General features: G+C 31.6%; 1 protein-coding gene across 1 annotated transcript in view; it reads right to left on the minus strand.

Moving 5' to 3' along the window:
* The window catches only part of LOC118196721 (uncharacterized), a 51,114-nt gene extending 28,182 nt beyond the window's left edge, over positions 1-22,932 (minus strand). The window contains exons 1-4 of the mRNA XM_035368177.2: positions 22,689-22,932; positions 22,501-22,535; positions 11,606-11,684; positions 7,908-8,043 (exon numbers count right to left, since the gene is read on the minus strand). Coding sequence (XP_035224068.2) covers positions 7,908-8,043; positions 11,606-11,684; positions 22,501-22,535; positions 22,689-22,733 — 295 coding nt within the window. The 5' untranslated portion in view covers positions 22,734-22,932. The remainder of the gene's footprint in view (positions 1-7,907; positions 8,044-11,605; positions 11,685-22,500; positions 22,536-22,688) is intronic.
* Positions 22,933-24,686: the final 1,754 nt, after the last annotated feature.

A 24,686-nucleotide genomic window follows, 5' to 3' on the forward strand; every position in this document is an offset into this window, starting at 1 on the left:
AACAAAACACTGTATTCCTGCAGACATTTTCCACAGTTTTTTCCATTGCTGGCAAATTTCACAAGCATATATCTTAAAATAGAAATTAAGGCAAAAAAATATCAGTCTGTCTATAAAAACCATTGCAGTACAACAAAAAGAATGCACATGAAAACTTTAACACTGCTTGCCTGAAGAATTGCTATGCCCTAATGTGTAAGTACTCTATTATTTTTAACACCATGTCACATAACTGTTTTTTAATATATCATATGAAACAATCATAACATTCTATTTGGTATCAATCTTGAATGAACATAACTTTTTATTTTATTAATTTTTTTTTATTTAAACATGCTGGCTTATAAAAATATATTTACGAATATTTGCATCCTAAATTAAATATGTGAAATACGGAATGCTTTTTAATATCTGAATGCAGTTTTTAAAAAGAAACATAGGAGAAACTTTACAGTGAGAAAAATTTCTTTTCATTTCTTTAGTTTCCATATATGCTCATATATAATCTACAGATATGCAAATATTTTTTCTTTTCTCTTTACCCTATTTGCCTACAGAACATATTTTACCATTCACTCTGATATAAATCTCTCTTGTTTTATATGGTTCTACTTGAATGAAACATAAGAATAGGTAAGTATCTGTATTAATTACTAAACTTTGCTTTACAGAAATATTTTCTGTTTTCTGTAAAGCAGATTTTACAGAAAATACTTTGCTTTACAGAAATATTTTCTGTATTATTTTAAAATATTTTTTTTCTATTGGTTAAAGAATCAGTGGAAGAAAATTGAACTTTTTATGTTTTTTTCAGTCACTATTTATTATATTAAAAGTAACCAGAACAGTTTAAAACCTCCACAAAAAATTTAAAATAGCATCTTTTTTATTTATTTGATGTTCATAGTAAACAACTCATTTTATCGTTTCATTACAAACAACAGAATATCTCCCCCCCCAAAAAAAAAATAAAGAGAGAGAGAAAGTCATGTCTTTCCTTATATGTTTGCATTCCAATCTTTTCAGCAATATATGTATCGATAGCTATTCCACATATAACCACAAATAAACCAAGTATACAGGCCTCCAAGTATGGATACAAGACAAAACCTTGAACCATGTGTCTCATTCAATGGCACATTTTTTACACATACACACAAATATGCAAATTTTACACATCCAAAAAAAAGTAAAATACTGATAATGACTTCTGACTTGTTTGACTTCTGAATTAGTACTGATAATATGATATATTTAATTTTTAAACATTCTTAGTTAATATCCTGATGCTATTGCAATGAGATTCTTATACGATAAGTCTGTTGCAACAAACTGTACTCAGTTGTGTTGCTATTCATACTCATTCAACAGATTTTAGAGAGCCAGTTATGGCAAAATAACATTAATAAAAGCAATAGCTCAAAAAAGGAAATTAAAGGGAGATAATACAGAATTGCCTCTATTAACAACATGATGCTTTCTAGGAATGTTTAGACTAAGCAGCTTTATTCATTAATAAAAAATAAAAAAATAAATAAAATAAAAATAAAAAATAAAAAAAAAAAAAATACGTTAAGTTTAATATACAAAGTCTGTCTGGAATGTAAGGCAATTGGTCTTTTTCGATTGCTTTGCCAGGTGGTAGCACTAAGAATTGGTTGGATTAAATGTTAATGATTTCAAGCTCATTCTGCTCCAAGCTCTGGAAGCGGCAAGATCGAGCTTTCCATTAACCTCTTGTTAGTGTTTGTGTTATGACACACGATAGAGAAAATTAGTGAACAATGTTACAAAATCAAGTTCTCTGTTAAACTTAAAAAATGCCTCACTGACACACAGTTAATGATTTAAGAAGCTTACATGAACTCTACTCTCTCCTATTCTCCAGCTTCCAGGTAGTTGAAGTTATTAAAAATGTTCAGGAAAAGATGGAGGATGATAGCACAGATTCTAAATATTATGAAAAACCAATGTGCATGACATTTTGCAATGAAAAAAATGTGTGCCAGGTTGGTCCTGAAGACCGCAACACCAACTAAGAGATGATCGCAAAGTACCAGACACAAATTACCCAAGTTCCCAATGGCACATTCCTGAATGCCCTTATCCCAGAAAGGAAAGAACGAGCAAATCAAAAGTGAAAATCCATGCTCATTGTTCTTCGCTGTCAAGGGTTATGGTCCACAAAAAAGTCATAAAAAACTGACAGTTAACTATAACCTACTACATGGAAGTACTAAACAGGTTAAGAAAAAGGGTCGTAAATACTCAAAAGAAGATTGGTGTTGCCTAGTTCTTGCACCATAACAATGCTTCCAGCCACACTGCTCTGCACATCTAGGAGTTTTTGGCCAAACCCAGCCTGGCAACGTAGCCCCAGCCCCCCCCCTCTTCAGTTCTCACTTGGTTTCAGCAGACTTCTTTTTTCAATACTTCCCTGAAAGAAGTTCATCTCGGAACCACTGAAAAGAGCCAAACAGAAGTGACAAACGCTGTGCATGAGATCCCTGTTAAAGACTTTCACAATGTGTGCTGTGAATGGACAAGTTGCTGGCGAACATTTGATGATAGCATACTTTGAAAAGTTTTAAATGTTTGTAATGATATCATGAATAAATTTTTAGACCAATTTCATTTCATTACTTTCCAGACAGACCCTGTAATAGTTCTAATAATAAATTTTGATGCTAGAAAATAATATGTATAATGCTGTAAAATCTTAGTAGTTTTAATAAATTAATGTTATTAATTCTTCTTTTAATTCAGCTAGATTGCTTATAATGCAAAATTATAAGCAATAATTATAATATAATAATTGAATTCTACCAAGTAGAATAATGAATAATAATATAAGTCAATAATTGAAATTTCTTTCTTTAAATTTAAATTGTTGCAGCTAATTTGGGATCTTTTCTAATTATTCACCTCCGCCAAGTGCTTCATTTGCCTCATCCTTATCCTAGCTCACTCAAAACCTATCCATTTCATGAGCATATAGACATCCCTTTTATTCAGGAACAAAAGAACTCTACAAACTGGAAGGAGCCACAACCATATTTATATTGAAAACAAAGAGCAAGCAAAGAGGACTTCAAAATCATGGCTTCAAATGACTGGAGAAAGAGAAAAATCTGACTACTAATTCCACAAATTCATTCAGATCAGAAATGTGTTCTTAGCCCTAACTGTATCCCATTTTTCTCGAAAATCTAGAATAACACTCTTCTGCACACCTGCACTGAATATAACCTGTCCTGTTTGCATAATTAATTATTCTCTCAAGCATTTCCCTCACACACACGTTGTTCCCCTTACCACTTGTGAATTCTGTATACTATTGTTCAAAACCTTGGGGAAAATCCTCAAATGAATGACTTTAAAAGATAAGAGCATCGCACATTACATTTCAGGTTTCTTCATAAAGAAAAGGGTGCACATCGTATGAAGAATATACCTAAAAATTAAAAAAATTTAATTTGAAATGCCAAGTTGTTATATACTAGAATTCAGAGTGTGTTTACACATTTTTGTAACAATATTGATTTTCTTCCCGAATTTAAGTATTAATTTTAGAATACAAACCAGACTGGCAATCAAATCGGAATAAGGTTTAATTATTGCCTGCAACATTAAAAATATTCTTTTCTTTAAAATGTTGCTGAAAAATAAACAATGGATCGAAGGCTATATTTTTGCACTGTCCAAAAAGAAATTATTAAAAAAAGATGTGAAAAGCATGCTTTTAATATTTCCACACATAAAATAAGTGACATAATTAATATGAAAGGAAAGAAATGTCAATGTTTACATATGAATGGAAAAAGGGCAAAAAATTCATACCCAACAAATGTACATACAGCTCTTATTAAACCTAAAGTCACGTGTCATGTTTTAAAGGAAAATCCAGCCCCCAAAGAGTTATTGCAAAATCTTTAAACATCTCTGCAGGAACTGTGAACAAAATTATAAAATCTGATTTAAAGCTAAACAAGACAAACATGATGTTAATCGCATAACGCCAAAACAGTTTTCTCAACTGATAATTTTCAATATTACTATTTGAAAATTATTTCACAGGTGAAAAATGGAAATACAAGGTAGGATTCAAAAGTTCCCAGACTGAGTCTATAACATAAAAAATATTATGAATTAAATTACAGAAACAGATCCTCCTTCGAAATATGACCCTTGTGCAACAACACACTTTTGCCAGCGCCTGTAAAGACAGTTGCTTTCGTTTTCACAATAAAGTCATTGACGAGTAGGGATTGGTGAGCAGGAGCGTCATCGTGCAACAGACCCATCAGTGCTCAGCCCACATTTTTGGTCTCTTCTTCCTCAACTCACACAAACAATGCAGGATTTCGAAGTAGAGTTCTTTGTTCACAGTGCGTCCTTCAGGCATAAATTCCAGATGCACAATGCCCTGGATATCGAAGAATACCTCTAGCACGAAGAATACCTCACCACTTTCCTTCAGAGCGATCTTGGCGGAATTTCTGTTTCCGTGGAGATTGTGGTGATTTTCACGTTGCTGATGCTCTCTTACTTTGTGGGTCGAACAAAAAACACCATTTCTCATCTCCAATTCTACCAAGTAGAAAAGGATTTTTGTCAATAGCCGAGATTAAGTATCCCGCCATTTCCATTCGAATTCCCTTTTGGCCTACGTTTTAACATGCAGGGAATGATGTGTTGAAACGCCCTATGCATGTTAAGATCCTTAGTTCAGTATCCACTCACATGTGACCTCTGATATCCCAACTGATTCTGCTATTCAGAAAATTGTTTGCTGCCTGTTCGCACATACCGCCGCAGACACCTTTTTGATGTTTCCATCAGCGCGCGAAGTCACAGGATGGCCACAGCGTTCTTCATCTTTGGCACTTTCTCTGCCTTTTCTGAAACGACAACGCCACTCAAAAGCTTGGGTTCTCGATAACGTTTCACTTCCGTACACATGCTTCAACATTTCGAAAGTCTCAGTAGCACTCTAAGCGAACACAAAATTTGATATTGATTCTCTGCTCAACTGATGCCATTTCTTTCTATCGCCAGTTACTAAATGCACTTGTCTACAGAAAATGCTCTCGCCACAAGCTTTCAACCACATGATTTAAGACAAACCGCTTTTAGAAAAGGGGAAGAACGTAGTAAAACAAAAACGTTCTCGTAGTCGCTCTACTGCAAAAAATTTTATGTTATAGACTACTGAATCTATAACTTTTGAATCCTACAATGTATATAGTTACAATTGATGAGGTTTGGATACACTTACTTGATTGCAATAGAAAAAGATTGAGTTACTGCCAAAAAAAAAAAGAATTAATATGCTGGTTCAGAGAAAACAAGGAAAGTTTTTCTAAAGGTTTTAGGTTATTACTGGGTTCTCTTACAACAGAAAATATAAAATAAAGAAAGTAAAAAAAAATGTCAAAATTAATTCGAATTACTATCATAAAAGAATATCAAAATTAATTCTGATTACTATCATAAATATGTTTTAATACTTATTTTTAAAGAAGAAATTCCATCTCTTTAGCCAAATAATCTTCACTCTGTTAAGTTCCATCAGGATAAGGCTCCAAGCCATACCTCTAAATCTACTGCTCTATTTTTTGAAAAAAATGAGAAGTGAAACCAGAATTGAAGTTATTCCGTTTAAATGCATCCCAAGCAAGTCGCCCAAAGTGTCTCCTATGTATTACTATGCATTTGGACTTTTAAAACAAGCTCTTTATAAGCAGCATCCCAAAACACTGGATGAACTCTGGAAGATTGTGAAGGAGGAGTGGAATAAAATCAAACTTGATGTTTTAAGGAAAGAACATTTATCTTGGAAATCAAGGTATGATATGTTAGTTCAACAAAAGGGCTATCACACTGAACATATTATAAAATAAAATTCTAAGGTTTGTCTACATAGAAATCTTTGCAAAATTGTTACAAAAATGTGTGAACACCCTCTGTATATGGTAATTGTTTTAATTTAAAATTCAAATGAAACACACCTATACCCTTCAAGTCCTTGCTTGCCTAAAGGATGACAGTTACTTCAGGTCAACCCATAAGTCACAAAAGTAGGACATTGGATTAAACATGAATAAATTTTAAAAACAAAAGAAGCTGAAGGATAGTAGTGCCCATTAAAGCTGCTGGCCATTAGTGACGCATATTTATAGGCTGCGAATTCATAAGGACATTAGTGCCCATCAAAGTTGTTGGTCACCTTATAGGCTGTGAATTCATATGGACAATGCATAAAATTTAAGTACTTTTTTTAATTTAAATGAAACCGAAACATACCATTATCCATAATTAAAGGACACCAGTGACCATCAAACCTATACTCAGCAATTACCATGAATGCCATTTGTCATTAATGACTTATAAGTTTTAGCCACTGATGCAGTAAAGTATTCATCTAATAGAGTGCTATGAAAATTTTTAAAAAAAGAGTCCACATTTTATCTTATAAAAATATATTATCAAATTCTTATGAAACGCTTTACATTTTCACAAAAATAGAAAATATATGTAATAGTGCATAAACAAGAAAATATTTTAATTAAAATCTTTAAAATTAACTTTAAATATTTTTTATCACAAGATATCAAGCATGATAATTCTTGTTAAGATATCTGTCATCAGTAGCAAGTTTTCTAAAAATTCCAGATTTAGGATTCAGTTTAAATTTAGAAACTTATTTAAATTTAGAGCTCAATTAAATCAGTTAAAAAAAACTAACTTCATCATTGGATGCAAACTGACATCGAAAGCAGTTTGTAAACTACACACCGCCCATTGTCATGTATATACTGTGATCCAATCACAGCTGATTTTTAATATTTCAACACCGAGATCTTTAACAATTTTATCAGTTCTCTCCGATTCACAAGAATGATGAGAGAAAGAGCATATAATTTCTGAAAAATATTTCATTAATGCTTTTTATTGAATCTTCTAATGCTAGATGATTATATGTCAAATTATAATGTTATTACAATGATGAATTACGATATCCAAATTTTAATGTTGGAAAATTTTCATAGAAGTCTGTAGAAGAAACCACTGATTTTCTTCCTAGCATTACACCAGTTCCATCAGAATAAACTGCAATTAAATAATTTTTCAAATAGTTTTTAGAAAATTCATATGAATTTAAACTATTGATTATACAGTTTCATATATACATTGTGTCATTTATAAATGTCTTGTTTGATCTTCCATAAGCCTCTTACTGTTCACCATTGGTAGTGTACTCTACTCTACCTGTTTCAGCAAACTTAGTTAATGGCACTAACAATGCTCAAAGCAGGAGATAAGTACTTAGTAGTGTAATATGACATAATGTTAACATGGCATTCCAAATATTTTGCAGATTCTGCAAAAAATATTTCAAATGTAAAAAAACTGTACTCCTCTCCCCCCTTTTTTTAATTTAGGTATAGCATCAGAATAAGTTTTCTGGCTTCTTATTCATATAAATAAGTGTTATAACACATATTTTTCTAAAGGAGTATAGCTAAAACACCTTGGGGCTAATAATTAAGATAATGAAGTATGACGAACACAATTTATTAAGAAAGTAATAAACACAAAAGAATAAAAGCAAGAGATTTTATTAAGCTACATTGCTAGCATGCAGAGTTAAAGTCCTAACAAAAATTTGTTCATTCACATGACCCACAAAAAAGGAATTGAAGGTCTATTATTCGGGCAAATCTTGCATCACATGACCTAGAGCAGGTACTCATTTGAAGAATGACTCATGCCATCTGTTACAGTGTATATTAATTTTTTACAATAGTCATTATAAGAAAAATATTTCCTTTCTGAACTCAAGATATAAACTATTACTAATCTAAAAGATATCTTAATACTGCAAAAATTAATTTTAAACTTACGTAAAATTCTTCTGTTGGCAATAGAAACTGCTTGTTTGGCAGAAACTTCTACAAACCAATCATCTCCAATCAATACCATTATTTCATTTGTGTGCACTAATTTTCCTAGGGTAAAAGCACTAGAACCAAATGGAACCTAAAATAATATGAGGTAATGAAAAAAAATTTTAACACTCTTATGGTAATTTCACACTCTAGCATTTCACATATTTCACAGTTTTGAACTAAATAATAGATGAGCTTCTTTGTAAACATAAAATTTTATTCTCAATTCACAAATATAGATAATTTAAATTCAATCTAACCGTTACAGCTTCACACTCCAGCTTACTATTACAGTTTTTTTTGTCTATAAATTTTTCATACAGCTACCAGCTGGTAAAACTTTCAGAATAACAGTTTCTTTGCTGAGCAATGGTTACATGATACAAATATGGCATTGTCACTCCAATAATAAATATAGTTATTTGTTAAATAATACAATATTACAACCTCTAACCCCTCCAGATAAACTTTATATTTTTATAAATTCAAGTTTACATTTTTTTTTAACAGCAGAATATCAACACAATACATAATTGAAATACTACATATAACATAGTAATATACAGTAAGGAAGAGAGGAAAAAACAAAACAATTTTTTTATCTATATAGCATACTTGCCAACCTATGACACTCAAAAATCAGGAGATTTTTTTAAGAAATCAGAAGAATTTTCACAATGTTAAAAAGACTTTTTAAATGATAAAAATATAGTTTTTAATAATGAATTAACTTTAAATAGTTACTAATTCTTAATGCAAGCAACACAAAAATACCTTACACATAAAACCATTTTTATTACTTGCATCGTTTAAGAAAACAAAACAAAAAAAAAAGAGACATTTTAATCAGTTTTCGTACAAATGTTATGAACAGTGGCAGATTTTGCTTTCGTTAAGAAAGAAACTTCATAATTCTGTTCATGGCAATTGCCACGTAAGCCTGCTTTCTCTAATAAAAGTTTTTCTAATCTGTCATCACTAATATTAGATCTAAATTTAGTCATTGTTTTCGGTTTTCACAGCACTGAAAATCCTCTCATACTCTGCATTACTATGGGGAACTGTCAAGATGGCCAACATAATTCTAGGCAGTTTAGTATATTTTAAAATTCCATCAGCACCTTTCAGTTTTCCAATTAAACTCCACTAGGTGTCAATCCTAGCTGATTTTATAACTTCATCCAAGTTTTCTAATTGTAAACTGCAAACTTGCGACTGCAATATTTATCAGTGGCAACATCAATATCATCATCTTTCATGACTAAACAAAGTAACACAGGAAATCTGTTCAAATCGTACCTTATATCATAAAAAGATGTACTTGCTAGAGCAGAAACATCAGCAACTTTAGCATGCAAAATTACTTCATCGTTGACTGGAAATTTATGTAGTATGTAATCACATACTCAACAGAAGTAACTTCTAACATGAAGATAAAACTTATTTTTGTCTTCTTCTGAAAGTTCTTCCACTACTTTTGTAGTTGCAGTTCCTATTACCAAATCTTCATCTTTCTTCTGATTTTCTATTTCACCATAAATCACATCATATATAGAATTACAAGAAAAAGGCTCCAGTAAAAAGGCAGAGAACAGACATTCTGCATTAATAACTTTTTAGTCCTTTGTTTCCGAAGAAAACTTTAATTTTTTTTTTTTTTCCAAAACAACTTATGTTGGCCTTGTGTTCACACATGTTTGAGAACATTCGCCCTTCCACCATGCGAAATCGAAAAATCGCAAAGACAGATGGTAAACATCGCAAATTTATTACATTTCCTTGAGGAAATAAAGGAAGGAAAGTCAATTGTGTACGATTTTTGAAATGTACACGAGTATTTCACTTTTCTCGCAGACATAACAAAAGATGATAATTTCTAAAACTATTTCCCAAAGGCATACTCAGGACAAGATGAACGAAATAACTAAAGAACATCTAAATAACTGCCTTGAGCTTGTTTGCTTTGTGCTCATTGGCTAATATATGCCAGAGGACACGCAGTGGAGCTCGATGCCAATTGGAGAACGACGTTTCTGGATACGTATGCTCTCATTCACAAAGCAGAAATTCTCATCTGATTCGCAAGGTTTTGTTTTAGATATAATCTAGAGAAAATTCAATTGCTTTGAGACATCCAAAATCACCTTTCTTTTGTTCATATAATGAAGTATTAAGCCAAGTTCTATAAAAATCGTGAGAAATTTTAAGAATAAGAAAACATCGGGAGAAATATATTGTAAATTGGGTTGGCGGGAGAGCAGTTGAAAATCGGGAGAGTTGGCAACTCTGTATATAGGGAAACAAATTCTTTAATCAGGCCAGGGAGTACGACTTAACTGTGCCTACATTTTTGGTTTTTTCCACTTCGATGAGCAACCGTGTAATTGTACGGTTGTAATACTAGTACCCATCTCATAAGTCATGGATTTAGACTCACATTATTTTTGAGCCAAACTAGGGGATTACGATCGATCATGATGAGGACTTTAGTATGCCCATCTAAATAATATTGCAGTTTCTTTACAGCAAATATTATGGAGGCACATTCCTTTTTTGTGGTAGATTAAATTTTTTTTTCCAGTTTCTGGAAACTTAAAGAAATTAAACAAATAAAAAGAAACAGTTTTCACAGACGATTCAGCGCCACTTGCCGCAGCGCATGCGCTACTAATTAATTCTGTTCTCACTTTGTGGCAAGGCAAAAATACATAAAAATTCAAAATATTTTCATTCAAAACTGAAAGATACAGAAAAGCATAAAACACTAAGTTCAGTTAACCCTTTGTTGCTCAGTGTTCCACTACATGGAACACCCAACTTGAATCGCTTCTGAAACTGTTAAATTCAAACTTAAATGGATAAAAATGTCTTTATAATATACTTCGAACTTCTCTTTTTAAATAGTCCTATTTTCACTTAAAAAAACATCCCAGAATTGCACAAAAATGGCATTGCGCACACTCGACTTTATCCATGTACACTGCTACAGTCCTAGCTAGTAACCTTTATTGCCTTATCAAAATGTCGTCAAACTACCTGTTACCATATTCCAAAGATTAGCCAAGTCCACTTATTTTCTATATTTTTTTGGCGATACAAAAAAATGTGTTTGAAAAACAATTTTTGAAAAACATTGATTGATGTAACTATATGAGAGAAGTTTGCTCAGAATCCTTTACAAAATATTTAGTCTTATTCAGTGGAGTTACAGTCAGGCACCACATTAGGTATCCTAATGTGTACTTCAAAATTTGTGAAACACATTAGGATACCCAATGTGTTTCACAAATTTTGAAGTACGGTCTCCAGAAAGAATCTGTTTAAAATTAATTTAAAGTGTGTGTTTCTATATGCTCTTTATTTTAAAAAAATTGCTTACAAAATTGTTTTAAATAAAATGATAAATACATACTAAATTGCTCTTGTATATTAAATAAATCATGTACTGTACACACTGAATGAACTGCTTGTGTGTACCTGTAACGATCTGTTTCTTGCCAAGACTGAAATGCACTGATTCCCATTTCTCGCCAAAAGCCACTGTAATCAACAAGTACTAATAAAAACTTATACACATAACAACTATTGGCTCTTATCTTAAATAATCCTTAATTCATGTTAAAAAGAGTGATAATGTTCTAATAAAAACTTACTGTAACATCATAAGAAAGAGAGTCTGGCAGAGTTTCTAGTCGCTCCTTTAATGCTTCATAATCCTTTTTCAATTTTTCCCTAGAATAAGAAAAATATTAAAATCAAGGAATAATTAACATTTGCATATGGCAAAATAACACAATATAAATTATAATAGCAGTTATTAAAGTAATCACACAATTAATTAAAATGTTCAAAGGATTAAAGGTATTTTTCTTAGTTATAATATATGTATCATGTATTAAAAATATCTGAACGTGAAAGCCTCAAATGTTTGTCAATATAAAATGTGTTACTGTGAAACAATTAGAACAAGAATCACTACAGAAAAAAATCTGATGCAGACACCACACATCTTCCTTGTACGCAATATCAAATTATACACATTTTTTGCTGCATTTCATTTAAACTTTCGTTTGTTAGATTTCTCATTCATTTAATTCAACTCTCACTTCGCAGCAACGCAAAAATATATAAAAACCTCATAATATCTTCATTAAAAATTTAAAAATATAGAAAAAGTTAAACAATTAAAAAAACAATTTTTACAATTAAAATTAGAGTACATATGCAAAAACAAGTAATCTGGCCAGCAGGCAAGAAGGCATATTGTTTTATGCACAAAACTGAAAGTTTACTTTTGTTCCCACTTGGCAAAAAGACACTGAAGGTGCAGAAACTGTTTTAATTCATTATTCTCCTGTTTCAAATGTAAATATAAACAAATATGTCTGCTATGGTTTAAAAAAAAAAAAAAAAAAAAGCTTAGTCGCACTTAAAAAAACTTTTAAATTGTTGATAATTCTACAACTAATGCATGCAGATAAACTAAAGGCATAAAAACCTAAACCGGAAGATAAGAACAACATAATTCAATCATTTTTAAAGCAAAAAATGCACAATGTACCAACATATAAGAATAAAAACATTAAGCTCACAGAGCCAAGTAACAGAGTGGGTATATATATTAATATACTTTAGTGCGGCCGATCGCAACCAAAAACGGAGGTGCACAATTGCATGTTATAGCAGTCCTATATACAAAATTTCAATGTTCTGAGGCTACTCATTTTTGAGTTAAGCGAGAGACATTCATACGTCACAAAAAATCTCTTCTGAATCCGTTTTAAATCCTTTTTGTAACCCATTTTGGGAAAACAATATCTTTATTCTGCCCTTACATACAGATGTCACGCAAAGATATCATTAAATTGCATTCGATAGCAGTCAAAATCAATATTTTCACTGAAATATGATGGCTGAAATTTTCGAGATTACAATAGTTCCTTTCCTTCGGACAAGGACGTAAAAAAATCTGAGCTTACCGATCTCAGTAACAGAGTATATGTGTATATACATATATATAATTATATACACTTTTGGGGTGGCTATGCACAACTACATGTTATAGCAGTCCTATATACAAAATTTCAACGTTATACTGTTTTTTGAGTTATGCGAGATAAATACATACATACGTATGTACAGACGTCACGAAAATATCTCTTCTGAATCCACTTTAAATAAATTTTATAATCTGTTTGCAGAAAAAGAGCCCTTATTTACAAATCTCATGCAAAAACATAGTTAAATTGCAATCGGCAGCAGTCCAAATGGATATTTTTGTTGAAATATGATACTTGGAATTTTTCATGATTACAAACTAAAAATACTAAATTTAATAAGTAATTTATTAAGTAATCAAGAGTTATTTTAAAACATTAGAATTATATTTATTTCCCTATATGTCATTCTAACATTTTTTAGCTATTTGCTTGTGTATCAAAAGTGGTGGTAAATTCAGAGACCACTCCAAGAAGAAATTTGAAATCATTATCAAAATTTCTATCTATGCTAGAATTAAATTTGTTTATTTAAATATGCAGAATTAAATTTTTCTTTATTTTTATCTCCTTTGTATTTCCTCAGTTCACCTTGTTCAATGAGCAAAACATTAAAATCCTTCTGACACAATGTGCAATTTGCCTGGTTTTCATCTAGTTTTGGCTTAATCCATGAAACCATAGCTTTTCATTTCTTAAGAATATTTAATTGTGTTTGGCCTGGGATTCTTACTTCTGTGAAGAAGTCCTTGGAAAATCTTCTTTGCCCTCAAACACTTTTTTCCAATTTGATACTGATTTTCTAGTGAAGATTGGGCACATAAAATTGATTGAATTTTTTTTTTTTTTTTTTTTTTTTTTTTTTTTTTTTCTAGTGAAGATTGAGCATATAAAGTGCACTATCACAATCAACTATGCTAAAAAGAAACTGCAGACAATAACAACATGAAATAGAACAAAAGCAGAAATAAAAGACATAGTTAAATTGCTTTAAATTTGCTTACTATTGCTGTTGTATGAATGTTGGTTGTTGCTGTTACATGAAAAATGCAACAGTAGCACATTCATTGATATGCAACATAACCAAAAAAACTACGACGATATTATTTTACAAGGCTTACAAAAATTTTATAAGATTTAAACTATAACCTATATTTTGCAAGAGACTTCAAAAAAAAAAAAAAGATGAGGAAGAAAGAAATATCCGTTCAATTAGAAATAATAAATTGAGGAACAAAATTTTAGTGAAAAAATGTATAAAAAGTGGGATATGTAAGAAACCATATAAGAAACCATATGTAATGGATTTCACGACTTGAGTTTTGTCTTGAAAAAGGGGATACTTTTTTTTTTAAGATATATTTTTCACAAAGAAAGTATGACTTCAAATAACCACTTCATAAACTTAAAATGTGATTTAAAGCTGATATGAAGCCTTTGTTGGCATTGGGGAAGGGGAACACAAATGCGGTTTGCTGAATCACACATTCCTTTCATTACTGCTGATTCATTTACTCAAACATATGTGATGAATTAATGTCTGTTGAGTTCTGAAAACCAAAGCTTGCTTTAAGTGAATCATAACACAGTGAATAATTAGAATAATTATATGAGAGGGGTATGTACTAATTCCTTGTTAACCTCATCCTAACCTTAAAACTGACACATGCTACAAAACAGAAAGAAAATGATGGAAGTTTACATACAAAAATTTTAAAAAATAATGTAGGTTGGTGTTTTCTCCTCCTTCCATTTCAATTAGTATTGAATCAAAGGTAAGAAAATAAATACATCAAACACACCAATAATGTGCCAACAATATGTGGTATAACTTTAATCACTTTCAGCACTGAGTCCTTAACTTAGTAGATGATAGCAGAGAAATTCAATAATTTAAAAATCATGGATTATTTTTTTAAAACTTAACAGTTTGGTTCTAGTGTAGAAAATATTTGATTTGCCTTTGATTTGGCACCAAATACTGATGCTGTTACTGGTTTTCTGGTAACCCAGAATAGACTATTTCCCCAATTTTATGGGAACTGTTTTTCCACTTTCTTGTTACATGCCAATGTTTTTCTTAAGTTTAATCTGATTGGAACTTATTATAATTAATTAGTTCTTATTATAGATGTCAAGTTTATATGGAAGATATGTGTCCGGCCAAGCTATTATCAATTCAATAGCTATGAGTGGATCTGTCACGAGAAAAGGCGCTCTAAACTGGTACTCATACCAACACCAATGAGGACATATGGAGCTACATTAAGCAAGAGCTTTCACAAGCGGGGTTTTCGGCAATTGTCAGATGACATTCTGTATTCTCACTTTCCAGAGTTATGTGGCATCACCAATACTGAGATCAGGAGAAGGAGGATCAATTTCCGGGACTACATGATTTTCATTATGTACGCACAGAAATCATCAGACACTGATGATGACACATAGCCAAGAACATCCGAGGCAAGTACTTTTATTTATTTATTTTGTAGGTGTTTCTTTGGTAGACGGTTACACGGATTTTTGGCGATTTACATTGCCGCAATTGTTGGTGCAGTTTTTAAAATCGTCAGCCATCTTGAAAAACATTGTTTTTACGTATTTTACACATAGTAAAGTATTCGAAACTTTTAAAAAATAAATATCATTAAAAATAATGGATTATTTTTGGCTTGCAAATGTAAATAAATACATTTATTAAAAGTATAAAATACTAAAATAAGGTTCAATTATTACTTTCATATAGCAAAGAAATAGAATAAAAACGCTGCTATAAAAACATTGCACCAACGTTTAATTGGATTAAAATATTACTTAAATTGAATATCAAATTAAAAACATCATACCAACATTTAAAAGAATTAAAATATTACTAAAACTCAAATATTTTCAAATAAGTCTTATAGGATATAATTATTTAACATTAAAACCTATGTGGCAATAAATATCTCAGCAATTTTTTAAAACAGTGTATTAATTTTTTAATAAAAATTGAAGTACAGTCAAAAGTCTTTAATCCAGACGTCCATAATCCGAAATGATCTATAATCCGGACCTCAAAGCTACAAACTTTCTGCGCATGTGTAAACGTATAATACCTTTACGCATGCTCATATGCATTTAGGCATGCACGTAATACGTTTACGCATGCGCGTTTAATGTATAACGGACGGTATAAGCTAAGCTAAAATTATCTAATTATCTATTTCACTTAATGTTGCAGATTGCGTTGTTTCTTAATCTTCGAATTGGATCCGGCTTATTTTTTGCAGACTGTTAGAGCAGTTTTATAAAAGTAAGCTTGAACTTTCGATTATGATAAAAAGAATTTCCGATTCTGGAGCTGTCAAAGGATCTACAAAGCAAAAGCATGTTTCGATGTCCATCAAACAAAAAGCGGAATTGCTGCAAAAAATGGATAAAGGCATATTCTTTATTTCTCTAACCATTCCGAAATGAATTTATCAATTTCACGCAGCTCTGTGCGGGGGGGGGGGGGGGAGTTGCGGCGTGCAATCAACTGGAAGTTGATCTGTCGGCACTATCCTTATCTTCAGGGCAGATGTTTTTATTTTATTTGGCTTATAATTCCTTACTAAATGTAGTATTTAATCACGATGTACTCCGTCTTTCATATGATTTAAATCAAATTCCTCGTCATTATAAATATCACGAATACACATCAAATAGTTTTCTTGTTGCAATTTTCTAATTTCGACTATGCGTAATGTATGCTTTACACATGCACGTGTTGTAAGAAATGTTTAATAAAGTAAACAAATAAATATTAAGCTTTTTTTTTTTTTTTTTTTTTTTTTTTTTTTGTAAATTTTGATAGACTTTAGATCATAATTGCTCTTTATTTCACAAATTACGGTTTCAAATTTTTAATTTTATAATTTCTGCATGCCATCTTACCAGATTTAAATTGATGATCTATAATCCGGAATCGCCGAAGTCCCGACGAGTCCGGATTAAAGACTTTTAACTGTATACAATTATAAAGTAAAAGAAAAATATGTACTTACATTTTCTTAAGTATTTTACCTGTCATATATTGATAAGTACCACACAAAAATTCGGAATCATAATTTAGATATCAATGAAAAAAATTTGTCGATAAAAAAGGAGGAATGTCTAATACAGTCAAAAGTCGTTAATCCAGACTCGCCGGGACTTCGGCGATTCTGGATTATAGATCATCAGTTTAAATCTGGTAAGATGACATGCAGAAATTACAAAATTAAAAATATGAAACCGTAATTTATGAAATAAAGAACAATTATGATCTAAAGGGTATGAAAATTTACGAAAAAAGCTTAATATTTATTTGTTTACTTTATTAAACATTTCTTTCAATGTAAGTTGTTTAAGTTGCTTCCTTTCATGTGATAATACTTTCTCTTTAATTCTATTAAACAGACATCATTTCTTGTTTAGTTACAAAGTTCCGCTGTTCAAGTCCTATAATTGCTTTAAATCATATCAAAGACGGAGTACATCGACATGAAATACTACATTTAGTAAGGAATTATAAGCCAAATAAAATAAAAACATCTGCCGTGAAGATAAGGATAGTGCTGACAGATCAACTTCCAATTCATTACGCGTCACGGCGATTCCCCCCCTCCCCCCGCCGCAGAGCAGCGTGAAATTGATAAACAGATTTCGAATTTCGAAACATACTTTCGCTTTGTAAATCCTTTACATATTAGTAAATATATATCGGAAATTCTATTTGACATAATCGAAAGTTCAAGCTTACTTTTATAAAATTGCTCTAACAATCTGCAAAAAATAATAAGCCGGATCCAATTCGAAGATTAAGGAACAACGCAATCTGCAACATTAATTGAATTAGATAATTTTAGCTTACCTTTTACCGTCCGTTATACATTAAACGCGCATGCACACACATATATTTGCAGCCGTAAAGGTCTTACGCGCACGCGTAAACGCCTATGCGCGTGCTTCAAAGCGACGCATGCGCAGAAAGTTTGTAGCTTTGAGGTCCGGATTATGGGTGTCCGAATTAACGACTTTTGACTGTACTTTTTTTACCGTTACAGTGGTTATTTCATCCACTGTGACCACAATACCATATACGGCTGTCCTCAGAATCGTCTCTTATAACGATTTTCATCTGTGATCCACATCTCTTGCACTTCACTGAAGAAGCAATTAGCGAGGTTTCTTCCAAAAATTTAAAATACATTTCCTCTGATCCTTGTAACAATTTATAATCAAATCTTTGATTAGGAAAGCCAGGTTGGCCAAAATAAGGTCTCAAAGAACAATTTTTTGATTCCTATCCCAATAATTCTTGGTAATTATCAATAACAACATTCATCTTCGAAACGGTCATATCCATTTGCTTTGAAATCTAAGGAATTCTTATGAATAATAAATTTTAAAATGATGTGGTAATGCACAAATATTCAGTAGCCAATCAGGAAGCTGATACATCATGCATAGAACTAAAACTATTTAAATAATCATTCATAATAAAATCATTTTTCAAAAAAAAAATGCAAAATTAAATTGCATTTTAACATTTAACAGCTAAAAATAATGTTTAAAACATTAGATTAAATTTATAGATATTAAAATCAATTGCTTTTAAAGTAAGGTGACATCACTGATTACATCATCCACAACATAAAATTATATAAAATATCATAAACAATAAAATTTTTATTTCAAATAAAAATGCAAAATTAAATTGATATTTAATATTTAGAAGCCATAAATAATATTTAAAACACGTAATTTATACATAATATAATGCCTTATTTTTTAAATAAAATGACAACAGAGTATCGGTTACCAAAAATAACTTGTCCAGCAATGGGTTTATCATAGGTCGTATCGCTCGCCAAAATCCGTGCAACCGTCTACCAAAGTAGCACCATTTTGTGATATACATTTGCCAGAAAAAATATCCACTGAGCATTTTTCTAAATTCGAGAAAGGAATTATCCTAAAAATTAGAAAAGAAGGCAAAACATAGTATGAAATTGGGCAGGTCTGTTAGGAAGGGCTCGTTCTTCTGCCCACTACATTGTACAGTCATTCAAGTCCACTGGTTCAACTTTATCAAAGTCAAGCTCTGGGTGCCCTAGCAAACTGACTGTTTGAGAAAAATGAACTATTTTGCAGTCTGTGAAAAAGAATCTTAGAGTAGTTGTTTCTCAGCATCAAAAACTCGGTACTACTCTTATATACACCTTCATGTCACCAAATGTGGCGATATGTGTTGTGAGCTGGTTTTTGGCACGATTGCATGTTCTGCGATGATTTTGGGGAAGATGTTTGTTTTCATGGCAACCTTTTTTTTACGTGAAAACTTGGATTTTACTGTAGCGGTTTTAGTTGCTGGTTGGATCATGTGGTAGGTGGTTTGAAATGGTTTATGATGCAATGAAAGACGTGTTGGCAAAATTTTAGTCACGTGCCTGGTACAACTATTTTTTGAGGTGGCTAGAAATTTTACAAGGATTTAGGAGAAGGTTTTGAACATTTATTTATGACAGATAGTAATTTTGTGGATAGTGAGTCTGGCTGTCATATAAATACAATAGAGATTACGTGGCAGCATGTTAAAGCTACGTTGCCTACTTATAATCGGAAATGCGATTTTAAGTTTTATTTGCTGGTTTATATGTTTTTCCATTGCTGTTCTGAAATGGGAGAAGATCCTTTCAACAAATTTGTAGTGAAGTTATTTTGGTGATGTTTAAATTGATATTTCTGCTGTTCGAAGAAGCATTCATTCATGGTAAGTGCATTTTATTTTATTGTTGTTCTTATTCTATAGAATGTTATGTTCATTGTTTTTTTAGTATGAATTTTTGTTGTTATTGTTGTTTTCTGAATTGTTTGTAATTTATTTTAGTTTATTTTGTTGATTAGTGCACTATGCCTACATTGTGCAATTCATAGATTTTTTTTTTTTAAGTTTAAACAGAACGTACATGGTATTGTTTGAAATTTATTGTTGTTATGTTAATTTATTTAAGCAAGGCGTGCGTAGTTCGTAGATTCCTTCGCTGCATAGATTGTGCAATTCTGTGATTTTTTTAAGTTCAAACATCGCTGTGTACATGCATTCTTGTCAAATATTTCTGGTTAGAAACTTTACGTTTTTGCTATCTAAATTTTTCATTTCAGATTTTTAGCTTAAATTGTGTGTTCAAAACATGGTTTTTGCACCTGCGAAAACCACATTGTGGTAGACATTTTAGGCTTAAATTTCTCGACAAAAATATTTGGCAAGAAATTTTTTGCCAAGCAAAGGCCTATATGAGAGTAGTTCCGAAAACTCTTTTGGTAAGGATGTCCATGAAGATACTATCTGAAAATTATAAAGAAGAATGGATGCCATGCCTGTGTAGCACGTAAAAAGCCTATATATTGGAAGTCAACAGGAAAAACAAATGGATTTTGCTAATGAATATATAAATAAGGATCGAGTATTTTGGAAAAGTGTCTTTTCAGATGAAAACAATTTTTGCATAATTGGAATCAAGGGAAGGAAGTTAGTATAGTGAAGGAACAGTACTGCATTTGATAAAGAAAATGTTGTACCAACAGTCAAACACAGTATCAAGGTCTGGGGATGTATGGCGGCGAACAGAGTTATAGTTTTTATACAGTCCATGATGGATCAGAATGATTATTTAAACATTTTAAAATCTAATTTGAAGTAAAACACCCAACAGCTGGAGTTTGGTGAAGATTTCTCGTTTCAAAAACATAATGAATCTGAAACATGCGACACAAAATGTAATGCTGTGGTTGCTCTATAATGCAAGATGCCAATTATGTATGCAAAATAACCAAGAAGGGTACAATGAAGCTAGTTCAATCCATCCCAAATCGAATTACAGAGGTTCTGAAAAGGCAAGGTTATCCTACAAGTTACTAAAACCAAAGATGAATATTTTAAACTAATATGCAGATATTTTTGGTTTTGTTTCAGTGAAGTTTTTTGTTTATTTGATATACAAAAATTTTATAAACTCTGGTATCTACAAAAAATTGGTACTTTTCCGTTTCGCCGGCACAAATCTCGCCAAGCAGACTTTATTGGCGACAACATACAGTATATACATAAAAAATATTTAAAAAATTTTAGTTCTAAGAATTCTTTTTTTGAAGGCATAAACATTTTAATATTGCTTAAAACTTTATAAAAAGCCAATAAATAAAGAAAATAAATTTGTAAAAAGACATTAATTTAAGAATTTACTATGCTTTCATGGTTCAACATCCTAATTCGCCGGTTCATATCACGTGACCCAAGCGATCTCATCTCACGTAAACTACTCTACAAAAATCTAATGCTCTCAGTAATTATCTATATTAATTTCAAGTTAAATCTTAATTTTAAACACAAGTTTAAATGCAAGAAATATTTCAATGCGTACGAATAGCTTACTCAGAAATTATGTAAAACTGCAGTGCTTTACTTCACTAATGCATTCTCATTAGAATTGATGAATTTAACCCTTGACTTTCCTTTTCTATATTTTCCGCTTCGGGTAAGCGCTGTGATTGCATCCTAATTGACTTAATTACCGAAAATGGCCTTAGACATAAAACTGAACTATCTGATAAAAATTCTATGTAATTATATGCCAGTATTGAAAGAAACAATCAATCTGATAAGAAAAAGCTGCAACTTGTTTTGAAAATGAGGCGTAAAAGGTTACCAGCGAGAATATTCCGTGTGGCATCGGTTGTACCATTATTGGCGACTTTATTGCTTGCGCCGGCAAAACGGAAAAGTACCAAAAAATGTTTTAAAAGTCAGTAAAATGACTAATAAATAATTGAGAAAACATTCTAAAGTCACAGCTGCTTTAGCATTGAGTTTCTAAATATTTTGAAGTTTTCCCGTTGTGTTTGGATATTTTTTCTGGCCAGTGTGTTTTTGTCTTAGTTTAAGATGACAACCATTTTGGAAACATTGCTTTTTACACCGTTCTTCGCATCATAAAAATCGCAAAAAAATATCAAGGGGCACCCTATCGTAAACTTTTACCATGGGTTTTTCATCTCCTCCTAATATCAATTTTAGAGGACTATTTTAGAAATACTGTACACAACACATGCAACAAAAATAAACATGTAGATAATCAGAAGTTTAAAGTACAGCACAGATTAAATTTTCTAATCTGATAAACTTAATAACATATTTAAAACAAAATTTCTACAATTGTGTGACTGTTGTTAACCATTAAAAATACAAATGATACTGCTCAAAGGTTAGAACATCAAAATTAATAAAAGAACAAAAATATACACTTAATTTTAAACAGTATGAACAGCACACAATGAAATGCGAACAAGAAATATTCAGATGAAAATTATAAGCGAAAACTACAATGACACGCTAAAATAAATACCAGTTGTCTGTACTGAGTTAAAATATACATCTTTCCTTCTTTCAGAACCTTATTTATTTCTTTAATAAAACCATTAATAATTAAGTTATAAAATAAAATGTTACACAGAAATTTCTTTAAAAAAAAACAAATACAAAGTACCATTGTGTGATATTATTTTCGCACTGTCTCACACCCTAAAAAATAAACAAACAAAATTAATTAATACAATGCAAAGAAAAGATAAACAGAAACAACAGGGTAAAGAAATTTTTATTCCATGATATTTTAAAACATAATAAAAACACATTTACGAAATCTGCATAAACACTTTAAGAAGGAAAACATACTCCTTTGCGCACTTCACGTAGCCTCTCAACTTGCTCAGAATCCATATATACAAAATTACAGCTTGCTAAACGAGCTGCAAAACAACACGATACCTCATCGGCGAAAACTACGAAAATTAAACATTAGCACAGTTGCAAAATAAATGCTCTGTTGCCAAACCTGTACATCTAATAGTAACGAAATCAGATATTCTCACACACATACAGATCGTATTTTATTCTTGAGTGTCAAGAATTTTCACTGAGGACGCGCTACGATCACTAACGATGTAGAGCTACTACAGATAAGTAGCCTTAGAACGATGGAGGCAGCATATTAGCAGAGCTACGAAATTTTTAAATATGTGTTTCAGTAAATTCTCACCACCCTAAGTACGTTTTTTTCGCTTTTCCTCTGCAATGTCTCGTCCATCAGACTGAAAGTTTTTCCAGTCTTCTGAGGGCCAATATTTTTTTCTCCTATTTAGTCAGGGTCTTATTTTTATTCCTCTTTTTTAACCCATTTTTTCACCTGGTTTTAAAAACATTTCTTATCGAATGTTACGAAATTATTTTTCTCTCAACGAAATTGCCCTCTTATCTAATTGCCCTTACTTTGCACCTAAGCTTGATTTTTCCACCTGCGGGCAGAAAGACTTAGTGGTGTAAACAAGACATATGTCTACTTTGTCTGTCTGAAATTTTGACTTTGTCTGGATTAAGGCCTTGAATTGGCGTAAAAACATGTTAGGGAATCTGAAAGGATATAAGTATAAAAACTGAGATAAGTATAAAAATGTTCTGTGAAAAAACTATGACACGTTGTATTCAACTAGCAATATTATAAAGTTAACAAATTAAGAATATTTGCAAATTTAAACGAGTTGTGGCGTCCTGGAAGGTAAAAGTTTACATCAGGGTGCCCCTTGATTTTTTTTTGGTCATTCTTTTTGGACGCCAAGATCGGCGCCAGGAGGGCACAATTTCAAAATGGCCTCTGGCCACTACATAAAACCAAAATAAGAAGTCAAAGAACTGCACAAATTCTCTACCCATATACACATCGATCTATTTCCGCTTTAAAAAAAAACAGAGAATTGCACAAACTAGGCAATGCACACTGCCTTTGTCCATGTGCACATCGATCTATTTTCACTTAAAAAAAATCAGGAAACTAAAACAAAGTTAAAACGGTAACCAGAAATGGGGATTTCATCACCAAAACTAAACAAAATTTGTTGCTAATCGAAGGGGCACCCAATTCTACACTAGAGCCTAATGGAGTATAAATTACAGGTTTTTTACTAAAGATGGACCACCCGCTCCGGAACTGATTCACTTTACTGAGCGAGTAATCTCTAATCCAGCGAAAACGGAGGGCTAGTTCCTTAGCAGTTTACAAAGAGACCTTGCCAGGAAACGTGGCAAGAATCTGATTCTTCTGATTCTGTGATAGAATCTTGATCTATTGAGAATTTGATTCTTCTCAATAGATCGCAGTATTGTTGCTGCTCTACTACTGATGTGTTTTATTGATTCCATCGATCACATGCCTTGTCCCACTCTTTCTGCTGCTGCTCCTACATTTATTTGCACAGTGACCAGACAGTGACAGCGAAAGAGCCCTTTATCTTTTTAAAGTTTTTGCCTCTCTGAAAATGGCATTCTTTTTAGTTTTAGCTGTCGTTGATGGTCGTTCGTGAACACTTTTAATAGATTTAATTCCACAGGTCACATCATTCTTCAAACCACAACATTCTACAAACCAAATCAAACTGTCTACATTTTGGGTCTGGACCATGGTCAGCATTTGCACTTCTTTGATAGACTCTTAAAAAATCTTCAGGCAAGCAAGATTCAACTAAAGGATGAAGAAATGCAACATTTTTATCTGGTGTGACACCAAGGGTTTCCAAACCCCGAATTTGTTATTCCAAATTATCGTACAATGCACATAAGTTACTGGAAGAATTACTAGAATTTGCACTTCTCAGGATCAATTTTAACAATTCTCTCACA

Source organism: Stegodyphus dumicola, chromosome 1 (genome assembly GCF_044657685.1).
Source record: "Stegodyphus dumicola isolate Sdum_Otavi_A_Nest chromosome 1, ASM4465768v1".
NCBI classification, from domain to species: domain Eukaryota; kingdom Metazoa; phylum Arthropoda; class Arachnida; order Araneae; family Eresidae; genus Stegodyphus; species Stegodyphus dumicola.